The sequence below is a fragment of the Bombus vosnesenskii genome, unplaced genomic scaffold, assembly GCF_011952255.1.
Source record: "Bombus vosnesenskii isolate JDL3184/JDL3185 unplaced genomic scaffold, Bvos_JDL3184-5_v1.1 scf7180000013348, whole genome shotgun sequence".
Classification (NCBI taxonomy): Eukaryota; Metazoa; Arthropoda; class Insecta; order Hymenoptera; family Apidae; genus Bombus; species Bombus vosnesenskii.
Genome location: NW_022882984.1, coordinates 1,451,946 through 1,463,834, shown reverse-complemented (window position 1 = coordinate 1,463,834; position 11,889 = coordinate 1,451,946). Strand labels below are relative to the sequence as shown.

The following is an 11,889-nucleotide window of genomic DNA, read 5'->3' as shown; positions in this document are numbered from 1 at the left end:
CACGCCGCCGTCACTGCTCTTATATGTGTACATATATACATTATACATATACATCTATCTATCTATATATATACATGTATGTATGTATGTATATATAATACATATGTATATCGCGATATATATGCGCGCTGCACTGAATCACGTGGGAGAATGTACTTATTTGACGCAGAGTAGGTGTTTTTATCGATCTTTGAAACATCCGCGTGGTGACTGTTTCGGATCGAGCGATCAGATGGTCAATTGAATTTTGGTATCAGTTTTCCAATACATCCTCTACCTTTGTCGCCTTAATAAGTACAACTACCATACCCAATAGTCAAAATGACGAACTATGAATATATTTTTACAATTATCAAAAACATGTAAGTGCTTTTGGCAAAATGAACTTTAGTTTTATTCAGATATGAGTATAATTATGTACATCCATTTACATCCATTATACCATTGTAATTATAATCATCTATATATAGGTTTATGACGTTTACTACTTGCAATGAAAATTGTACAATTTTAAAATGCACTATCGAAGTTTATCGAAGATAAGTTATTGAAAAAAGTGTTAAATCCTGTGTCTCCTCGATAAAATATAATAACATCGATAGATTATACATCATAAATAGCAAATATATAAATCAAACTATAGATTAGATTGAATATAAATCTCTATCTGTAAGTAATCATCATACATGATAAGTACATTATTTACAATGTAAAATAGCTTTTTTTTCTTAAATCCTTACGGCAAGTTCTAATTTCTTTGACTTTATTTCTCTTGATTACAAATTCTCGTGAATCCTTACCAACTACGATGGAAAGTTAATTTAGAAATGTAATCTCCGTCAAATGAAAAACATTGTGATGCAACTATCTGGATTAAACGTGGAGTTACATTACAAGCTATTGTTTAAGTGGGGAAATATGTTTTGTTGGGTACGATACAACGTGACTCAACTAAACATTCGCCGGTTGGCTACGATAGCGACTGGTATTCGAGGGTTAAGTTCATATATCGATTAAGCAAAAATATAGATCGATCATCGAACGGATAAATCTTTCAAGATATACCGATTCCAATTCTTAAGTTTAATCTATGACGTATTTAATGAAGCAAATAGATCGACCGGTTTTGTTACCATCACAGAAATGTAATGAAAGAGTGAGAGAAAATTTATTTGGCGGATTAATGAATCGGTTTTTAAAGCACTTTTTCGATCAAGTTGTTTAAACAAATTAGTTGCTCATTATTGTTTGTATACAGTGACAAAGTAAACTCAATACGAATTTTCCCCAATGTTTTTAACTCAACGGCCCCATAACAAGTGGAATCGCTCGATAACCATGCTCAACAGACACCATGCGGTAGTCTCTCTCTCTCCGAGTATCGTCGTTTCCACTACCTCTCACCTCGTCTTTCAGCGACCGGAGTATTGATCCAACCTGGCAATACTTATACACTATACACACGGTAGTGTGTAGTATTGTAAATGGCCACGGTTGCCTACGAATCTCGAGAGGGACTTGTAAACGATGTTGTCCGAACTTCCTTGTGTTTTTGGTCGTATCCTGCACTCGTTGCGGTTAAAATGCATAATGCAGGAATTACGTGTTCAATTGTCAAGCGTTGTTGCGTGAAATACGTATGAAGAGAGGAATAAAGGAAAAGAGGAAAAGAGAAGCATACAGTAAAGTCGAGCCATGACCTACACAGAAACGAACCATTTTATAAATTTAGAAAGTAGGTACTTTCGGCTTTTGCATTACCTAATCAGCAGAGTTCGAATGAGTTCGCGTGTAAATTCGATTATCAACGATCTAAAATAGAGCATGGAACTTCTATTAGCGTGCAGAATTAGGAAGGAAACGCTTGTTTAATTATCTGTATTTCTTATAATGCCTGTCACTGATTTTTATCGGCAGATGAGATAGGTTAGGAGAACAATAGAGATACGACATTTTTAAAGGAATCTCTTATCACGCAATTTTAACAATATATATTAGAATTGTTTATTTATTTAAATAGGTGAACGTCGTATCCGTGTTCAAAGAATGTTGCAACATTGAAATATGGACATATTATGTAAATTACGTAATAAGTAGTTATAGAATGAAACGTATAATTTTACGTTGACTTAAATGTAGTCGTTTCTACGTCAACATTTAAAAAGTAGAACGACTGGTTTCAGTGGGTAGTTTAGAAGTTGGCTCGTGTCTTTGACAACGAACGTGGAATTTGCTCAGCCCTCGGAACTATATATAACATATAATTTTCGAATAGGTAAAGAACGGAAATATAATAATGTACAGTTTCATTATTTGTAAAATAAAATATCTCGATAACCGAATGAATATAGTTCCGGATTTCTGTCAAAGATATCCTAATGTCGATTTTACGTATTTTTTAAATAAAAAATTTAATGTTTATATAACTATTAATAAGGGTTCTAATTATTCATGTATGAATTTCATTTTAATACCATTGAGATATTAATGAAGGACAGTGACAAGTAAAAAAAGAGAACAGGAAAGGATTCTATAGTTATTCTACTGCGTTAATTTAACAACGTATCTTCGTAAATGAAAAATGCAAATCATACTTTCATACAATGCGAAACGTGGATTATTTAAAAAAAGAAATATGTACTTAGTAACAACGCGCGTTGATGCAACTTCATTAGCGCGTTCTACTGCGTTCACGACAATGGTACTTCTCTTCAGTCTTTAAGGTGCACAATGCTGCGAATTTAATACAACAAAGTATTATATTAAAGCTAGATTATCGATCGCACTCAGTGGATCCACTTTAATTCTCCTCATTCGATGATTTGCTGAAATACGATCTTCGAAATGTATGTTCGATTCTAACATTTTTCCTATTCAGTTATCAAACAAATAGTCGTTTGATCATCGATCGATCAAAACAGGCTATTTCACAGAATCTGACAAGCTTATCGATTTAATCGTATCAGTCATATCACGCAAGCGCGTCTTCTTGCTCATTTACGTGATTTGACACGCGATATTGCCATCACAATTCGACGTTAGACCCGCTACGACGAACATAGCGGTTGAAGTAATCGGGACGCCAACACTTGCAGCTTCCTGGCACCAGGAACCAATCGTAGTACAATCTTACCTGTATCGCATACAAAACGGGGTCAAGAAACTGTTAAACAAAATTTTCACTTGGAACATTTTAAATCGTCCGATTACCTGGAAACAACCCATTTCGTCGACACCGTCGCAATGATGCTGGGACGATCCGCTGTTGCGAGCTTCATTCTCCCCGGCACGTTTCTGTAAATATTGTTGATAATTCTGGAAATCGTGAACAGGCGGCGGTGAACCGGCAGTATCCCTCAGGCCGTTGATTCTAGAATTTTGATTTTCTTCCAAAAACGTGTCAGGATAGAAGATCTCTGCTACTAGCAAACTAGTCCATCTTGGCGACGACAGACAGCCACCATCCAAGTAATGACATCTTGATTGCCTGTGAAAGATCGATTAATATTAAAAATCGCTCGACGATAACAATTGGTTACGATAATTGCATATGCTCTGTCATATTACATGCATCGGGTTACTTCGATCGTCTGAGTGAAGTAACCCTCGTAAGGGATTTGCACCACGTAGCGCCAAACTCCTTGATAGTTCTTGGCGAACACTGGTGTAGCGTACTCCACTTTAGCTGGACAAGGAGTGGGTGGACCGGTGTATTCTGGCTTCTCTTGTGGCGGTGTTCGTTGACGGTACTCAGGGGTGGAGGGCTCGTCACGGCGTTCAGCTGCTGAGGTAGCCAATGGTTCACCTTGTATAGCCTTGTACAGCATGCAAACTCTTTGGCGTAAAACAGAAATTATAGTTCAAAATTCAAACTTGTATTTTTGAAAATAATTCGTTTAGCGACTTACACTCCTCCGCCATTTTCGCAGAATTTACGACCGTTTCTGAGAGTATCCAAGGCGCTTTCTGAATCGGACGATCGCTTGCTTCTACTTCCTTTCTCGTCGGTGTCGACACTGTCGATATTAGGAAAAAAGAAGTACATTTTACAAAACGACAACCCAACGATAGATTTACGTTTCTATATAATTACTAACGAATTCTGGAAATAGGATTGCACCGTGGCGACCTTCGGCAATGAATCGTCAGCCTTGAGTATAGGCAACGCTTTGCTTAGAAATTTCAACGTGTGATTTTTCAATAGCGCGCTATAAGAAAAAATGAGAAAGGATATCAAATCACGGTTAGAATTTATCATGACATTTCATCATATAAATAATTTTATTACACTTACAAAGGATACGACGAGCCATTGAAATACTGATTCATAGGATTTCGCGGGATATAACCCTTGTTAAGATCCCCGCAAATATTGTGTATGGAAACGTAACCCTTTCCCTGTTTACCGGTGTCTAGAATCATTCATGTACGTTTATTTGGAAGTAGCAGAGAGAATAATTTGTATTCCTTCTTTGCTGACGCATGATATTAAAGTGGCACAACTTTGAAATGCGTACCATAGCATTCTTTGTCGCTATCTATATAAGGTGGCGGCCTCACTTTAGGCGGTTCTGCGTTCGGTGACTTCACGAAGGCGTAATATCCTTCTGGAGGTTCGTTAGATTCTGTCGTCGAATCGACGTCATTTGGTTTCGATTGTTTCGTGTCCGAATATTCATTTGCGTGGCACAAAATGCATAAAAGTACCATCTACGAAATTCACATATGATAAGTACAATACCCCTAACCTCTTTCGCATAAATATTTACACTGGTTCCCTTTATTTACGACATTGCTTAATCACAATAATCATCTTTTTATGCCGTTTGTGAAATTAAATTATATAATCATTGTTATACATTGATTTCCTCTATTTTACCTTTTCGTCTGGATCGCGTATTTATCAGTGTCTCAAAACTACGAAACTTCATTCGACTTAATCGTTATTGTAGCTTAATTAAAATCTTAACTCAAAGCAAACAGACGGTTCGTGCCAACATTTCATAGATCCAACAAGTTGGCTACAACAGAAGGGAAGCTTTATTCGAATGGAAGCCAGGATCAACGAAATACAAACAACAAGTTGTTTGAACTAGCTTGTCGATGATCCTTCGTCTCTACGCGTTTCGGTCTTACAAGGTATTCCCCGTTAGTAAGATACCGACGTGTATCGTATTCGGCCTTAACGGTACTCGGTCCACGCTCCGCGGACTATTAATACCCCGAGACTATAGTCTTGTATACTGACTGCCCCACTAAGCGTGCACGTTCGCCAGCCGTTACATTCTTTCGGCTGTTTAATCTTCAGGAATTTCGAGGATAAAAATCGTCATGTGGAACTATCAGAGGATATTTCATTAATCGTGTAAGCTACCATAGATCATTTATTTTACTGCCTCTTTGACTACACATTTGTACAGATTCACAGAATGATTATTCGTTTGACCAAGAAAATTGTGATAATCGAATCGACGAGAAATTTGGTTGCCCAAAAGGTTTTTTCAAATTTCTACGCACACTGTACTATTTGTATCATTATTATATATAAGCCGCGGATGTTTATGCGGATTCGTATCTTTATAAACATCGATAAAGGAATGAAATCTCTTTATAAGAAAAAATGATTTATACTTTAAGTGCGAATATTCTCAAGAAGAATATTATGAAACTACTTGAAAGATTATGGAGGAAAGATAATTGTTGAGTAAAATATCTAATACTACATTATCCAGACGCTAAGGTTTGTATCTGTGACATGCATGAAATCTACCTTTAAATTTCTTTAAAAATATACCCAACCTAACCTAACCCCAACCTAATCCAATACATATACAGGGTGGTTGGTAACTGGTGGTACAAGCGGAAAGGGAGTGATTCTACGTGAAAAAAGAAGTGGAAAATATAGAATAAAAATTTTTCGTTCGAGGCTTTGTTTTCGAGAAAATCGACTTTGAATTTTCGCTCGGTACGCGTGCGGTACGTTATAACGGATCTCACTGTAGATCGTTGTCTCGATGGAAAAATTAAAAAAAAGAAAAAATTAAAAAAAAATATTTTTATTCTATATTTTCGACTTCTTTTTTCACGTAGAATCACTCTCTTTTCGCTTGTACCACTAGTTACCAATCACCCTGTATATAGTATTTTTGTGGTTGTTACTATCAAGAGTACATTTATTGGCTGTATCGTATGTTTTATCAGGAAAATAATACCGAATTAAGATTTCTGTGAATGAGTAGCATTTTCTTTCTATTATTTATCTGTTCTAATGCCTAGGGCACGATTAGGAAAGGTAGGATGCCAGTCCCCTGTCACTCGGTATGGATATGACAGGCAAAATTTGTATTCATAATTCGTGTCAAATTAGTCTATGGTGATGCTTTGTATGATTGTTAATCGAAATATTTACTCCATTCCCAGAATTGGAAAAATATTGTTTCAGCAAGAGTTACATAGTTTTGAGAGAGACATGTGGTTGAAAAGATCTTAGGTTTCTATTTTGTTTAATAGGTTATGTACTACTTTCTTTTTAGTTGGTGACAACTCTCAAAAGCAAGTTTTAATGATAAACTAATAAAATGAGATAGAAGTCATCGTTAGATTCCGTTACGATTTCCGTTGATTTTGAAAATTTTGTTCATTGTAAAGTAAAATCATAAATCATTTTCAGAATACCAAGGCAAGGTATCAGTCAGATTTGTGATTATTTAAATCGCGTTCGATTAACATTTGACATTCCATTGACAAGAGGCGATATTAAAAAAAGACGTAAAAGTATACTTTTCCCGCCATGACATTTATTACGCATTTGTGTAACGGTATTACTTTATACCGGTTCCCTGCGATTACTGAATGCGGGACATTTCTATAATAAGCATCGACTAACGTGAAGGTATTGAATTTATTGAACCTTTTCCGCTACAGTTCATCTAGAATGCGCACCGATCGAGTATATTTGGCGCTTGATTCCATAGAAATTGTAATCAGTTATACTTGTACGAGGTCAGTTTTGAGAAAAAGCGATTTAAAAAATATTATGGTTCTATATTCACTTTTATATATAATTCGTTCCAAATTATTGATTCATTATACTTACATGAAAATAATTTATTATTAAGAAAGCAATAGGATAAAAATAATATGGTAACAATTCTTAGTGATTAAAAGATAAAAGTAAAAAAAGAAAAAGGAAGAGAAAGAAAATAACGATTACATTGTCAACTCACGATAAATGTTCGATATTCCATTGTAGTGTCGCTTTTTTTTCTTCTTTGACAGGGAAACAAAATGTATTAAACTCAAAATAGGGGTTCTACCTCGGAGATGTCTCGTGACCAGTCGGCGGTCATAGCAAAACTGAACACATCGAACCCGTGCTATGGTATAAGGAGCCACCTGTCTTCGGTCCCGTACTCATCACCACCAAAGCCATCCACCATTCCACTTCAAATCACGCCCCAACGCACTTCAAAACTTAGTCATTACGTTTAGAATTTTTCGATATGCTTTAAAAATGCAAAGACGTTAAATTAAATTTTATAAACCCACAAAATTAAAAATTCGGAAATTCCAATTACAAATTTTTTTTAATTAAACGAATTTTTATATGTAATCTGTTAAACATAGACGAATCACTGTTGAATCATTATTAAAATTATAATTTCCATTTCCGCTTCTTACGAATATATAATTAGAAAAATTTTTTTTCCCATATGTATATGTATAGTATAGTGTTCCTGTAATTAGAATAAGTAAAATTTATACCATGGCGCGCCGCGATCTATCGCGCATGCGTACGCGCGAGATATGCAAGATAGAAGTGACGATAGCTGGAAGTGATTCTGTGAGATAAAGATACGAACAGCTTATAAGCTATAGGTAACTACAGGTTATCAATGTTACTGTTACTCATCGCCATTTGTATATAACTGTCGCGACATTCCAATATAATCATTACTTTCCAGAAAGGACACAGTTTTTGAAAGGAATTTCTCTTGAAATCTGGATAAACAAATATGCACAACCATTCATATTAAGATTATATAAATAAAGTAACTAGAAAATTGTATACTTACATTTTAATTTTCCAACACTTCTATAGTTTTATTTTGTTTTCCGCTGGTTACAAATATATTTGTGATTTAATAGTATGAATACAAAATCATAATTTCGACATTTATTTAATGTATTATAAATTTTCCATTTATTTTGTTGAAAAAGTATCACATCGTAATACTATACTCCGTTTTTTAATAGAACATTCTTACCAGTTTTCTTTTGAACCACTATTTTATAGCTACATGACTTGTTACATAGAAGAAAGATCTCATGAGGCGAGAGCAAAGCATTTCCGGAAATGCACGTCGCTATAGTAGTTGGTCAAGGCCATCGACTCATTGAACATCCTTCCATGGCAAGGGTACAAAGAGGAATGTGGAACGGCAACCTGTCGATCTACGCATTGGCGTATAAACCGTATTTTTTATTCTTCACATGTTAATACGTTATGGTCATCCTAAAATTTTATAGTTACGCTTATCGTATTTAGGCGAATGATTACATATGAAATACTTGCCCTCTTCGAATTTTGGTTAAGTTCAACTTATACCGAAGTTTAACGATAAAATACATTGGGAAATGAATTTTTTTAAATTTCACGATTCGGAATCTATCTCACAACGTTATATATTTGGAAAAATCGTAGATATGAAAAAATTAAAGCGCAAAGTTTGTAGCACGTTTCGTCGAAATTTAAACAATCGTGTTTACGACATTGGCGAACGAATGTATCAAGTTTACCGCTTGGAGCGCTGCAGGTCATTGATTCGTGACTCCATAATAGTTCTTGATGTTGGTTTAAAAAACGTCAACAATGACCTAATACTATATGAGCTCTAGAAAGTTTAACTGGTAATGTAGGAAATCCGTATACCGCGTCATGCTGCTCTCACATACTTAACCTTCATGACACAATGAAACTGAATTGCATGGATTTTCTATTGGGATCACATTAAGCGATATATGTATAATTTAACAAACTTAGAGAATTTAAAATCAGTTTAAAAACCATCTACTATTACTATCATTCATCATATTTTCTATTTTGAAGATTAACTGTCAACCATCACAACCATCGCAATATTGTATTCGTTTTCCTTTCTTTTTTTGTTTAAAAAAAATATAATCATAAATAAAATTACCAAATTATTTTCTCCAATTTTGTAATTCAAATAAAAATATAATATATAACTTACCAGCAAAAATAAGATACAACTAAATAACGAACGTTCTCGAGTCTTCTAGTATAACGATGTCGCCTTCTGCAGAAAATAGATGCATAGTAGAATTTGCTAATAAGAGCGGAAGGTATTATACAGAAAACAATTTGGACACTTGGTAGGATAGATGACATTTATTCCATTATTTTATTGTTATTACTTACTACTTGAATGCTATACTCGTAATAGATATCTATAATTATGTCTATAATTATGCGTGAATTTAAAGAATACGTGAGGTCAGCCGCAAGATGTACAGCTCGTGTCAGTTACAATTGTCATAGTTATATAGGTAAATAATTATAGAAAGAAATTTACGTTTTTAATTCTGAATGCAAACATTCGTTAAAAGGGTTGGGAACGATGGCAGCTCATTGATTTCTGTTAATCTCTAGTTTTTCGCTATCGATCGATTTTATAATTTACACACACTTCGATTCTTTTTATCGCGGCTAGGATATTCTTCTGTTCTATTATTTTCCTCTTTTTTTCGTTTTAATACGTTTTTAAAAATTACTCGATCACTGTTTTCCTGCCAACCTAACACCCTTACTTATTATAAATTCCTAATTATCTTACGAAATCGTAACGCGCAATAATAGTACACGAGATATCATTTCTTTCTTTTCCTCTTACTTCTTCTCTAATCACGGCAAGTTCAACTCTCATTTTAAACAATATACAAATATCTTTTCTTATATATATCCTCTCGACATATCGATTAAACTCGTGATCTTTTACAACTTATTCTGCGCTAAAAACGATCAAATACAAACTATATATTTCTTTCGTCTGAAAGTTTTTGGTCTACATTTAACGCAACACATCCCTCTAAATTTTTTTTACATTAAAATTTTGATCATAATACTTATCTATACCATAAAAGAAAAAAAATTGTTTGCTATTTCGTTGGAACGAATCGCTATGGACGACGAACGAAATAACAGAAAAATAAAAAAAAAAACTCGTAAATTTTTGGTGACCATACAAAAAATGATCCCCATAAAAAAATTAAATATACATTAAAAGTAGACGCGCGAAACGTTCCGAAAAGTATTGAGATCCGAACGTGTCGTATCTTTAAATTCGGGTAAAAAAATATCACCATATATAATCCATCAACTTTTCCATTCTTCCGCTTTGCCATGAAATTCTTTCGCCCAGCTGTAACAATACACACAGATGATAACAAAATATATTTACCCGAATTCAAAAATTTCTTAACGATAAAATGGCGGATGTCAATACAGTTTTGATGTTTCGCGCAATTAGCAGGAACACCGTATTCCGCTGTATATGTTATTTTAATCCGAATTGCACTCGACATTTTGTACAACTTATACATTTATATTTAATTACGCCGGAATAGTATACACGTGTGTGTATATACACGCCGCCATTCCCAGATTTGAGGCACGAACTAGGAGATAAACAGGCGAACGTAAAATTTATACACTTTATTCAATTTTCTTTACCCTTTGGACGAGTTACGATCGTACTTTATCGTGATTCTACGGTGACCAGGATTATTCCATCGAATGAGGATCGGATTTCAAACAACAAGTTAATTCCTGTTCCATCCTGTTATATAGTTACGTTCACGTTTGTCCGTTGCGCAATTCGCTGCTTTTACGCAGCTTCATATTTGCGAATGTCGCTTTTTATCAAGCGACAAACACGATACTATATGTGATTAAAAGAATTAACTCGCCTATGTACCGAATGCATAGTCGATGAAAGAGATATAGCGAGGCCGTAATTGTTAATAAATCTTTAACTAATTAATAATTACTAATTAATAATTACCAATTTAAGGATTACTTAATCGTTATCTATTCATCGTCGTAAAACCGGATCTGATGAAAAATATTTATGTAATAAAAATAATTAATCGCAGACACCGATTAACGCAGCGGTATCTAAACTGTGTCTGCGTTATATATTACGAACAAGAAACAATTCTACATTCATCCATGTCGAATTATTGTTTCACCTTGTTAAGACTTGACTGATTTTATTACCACCCTGTATATATTTCATCAACAGTAAGCACCTTCATTCAACGTGAACGTAACGTTGCTATTGCGAATACTGAAAAATTCAATGGTAAAAGAATGAAATCTATAGGAAATAAAGGAAAAAAAGAACAAATTCCATTGGCAGTTACACATAACTTGTTTTTTATCCGTAATCGACAAACGACGATCGTCTCGAATGAAAGTTCGTTTCGTGTGTACTATCGACGCACACTGGCCGGATTCCCACCATATCGGATTAAGTCCTAGGGGGAGTTTTAACAATGCGTTCTCTCGAGAACCGTTTCGTCGGGTTCCCCTCGTTCGGACACAGATAATACAAGCGAATTCTCGCGAATTCCCTAATAACCGAGTGTTCGATTTTTTTTTCGAAATAATGTTATTGCAGCCTTTCAGTACTGTGCGCTTCTCGAGTTAAATAAAGATCTGATCCAATTGTGCACAACACAATCGAGACTGCAACGTCTGTGCAACTGTTAACAATGCCCGTGAAGTCCTCCCTAAACGCAAATGTACCGATGTGAACAACGCTATCGATGCAATCGCTTGACGTTGCATCGCATTAGTCAATTTTT

The 11,889-nt window shown here is 34.8% G+C and overlaps 1 protein-coding gene across 2 annotated transcripts; it reads right to left on the bottom strand.

The window, feature by feature from the left end:
- Window positions 1-2,528: 2,528 nt before the first annotated feature.
- LOC117236295 lies at window positions 2,529-7,367 on the bottom strand. Of its 2 annotated transcripts, none has more exons than XM_033499127.1 (8): window positions 7,227-7,367; window positions 4,518-4,710; window positions 4,295-4,412; window positions 4,098-4,208; window positions 3,909-4,016; window positions 3,568-3,834; window positions 3,211-3,487; window positions 2,529-3,133 (listed from the first exon to the last, which is right to left on the bottom strand). In XM_033499127.1, exons 1-8 carry the CDS (start codon window positions 7,245-7,247, stop codon window positions 3,026-3,028), a joined length of 1,203 nt encoding a protein of 400 aa, XP_033355018.1. In that variant the 5' UTR covers window positions 7,248-7,367; the 3' UTR covers window positions 2,529-3,025. The 2 variants fall into 2 exon arrangements, with proteins under 2 accessions (XP_033355018.1, XP_033355019.1); XM_033499128.1 differs by lacking the exon at window positions 7,227-7,367 and adding an exon at window positions 4,880-5,198.
- Window positions 7,368-11,889: the final 4,522 nt, after the last annotated feature.

Excerpts from the sequence above, each read along its gene's own strand:
- LOC117236295 (XM_033499127.1), bottom strand. The coding sequence starts at position 7,247 with ATGGAATATCGAACATTTATC. Across the intron at positions 4,413-4,517 it reads TAGCGACAAAGAATGCTATG|ACACCGGTAAACAGGGAAAG; the intron begins GTACGCATTTCA and ends GAATGATTCTAG. Across the intron at positions 3,134-3,210 it reads ACGAAATGGGTTGTTTCCAG|GTAAGATTGTACTACGATTG; the intron begins GTAATCGGACGA and ends TATGCGATACAG.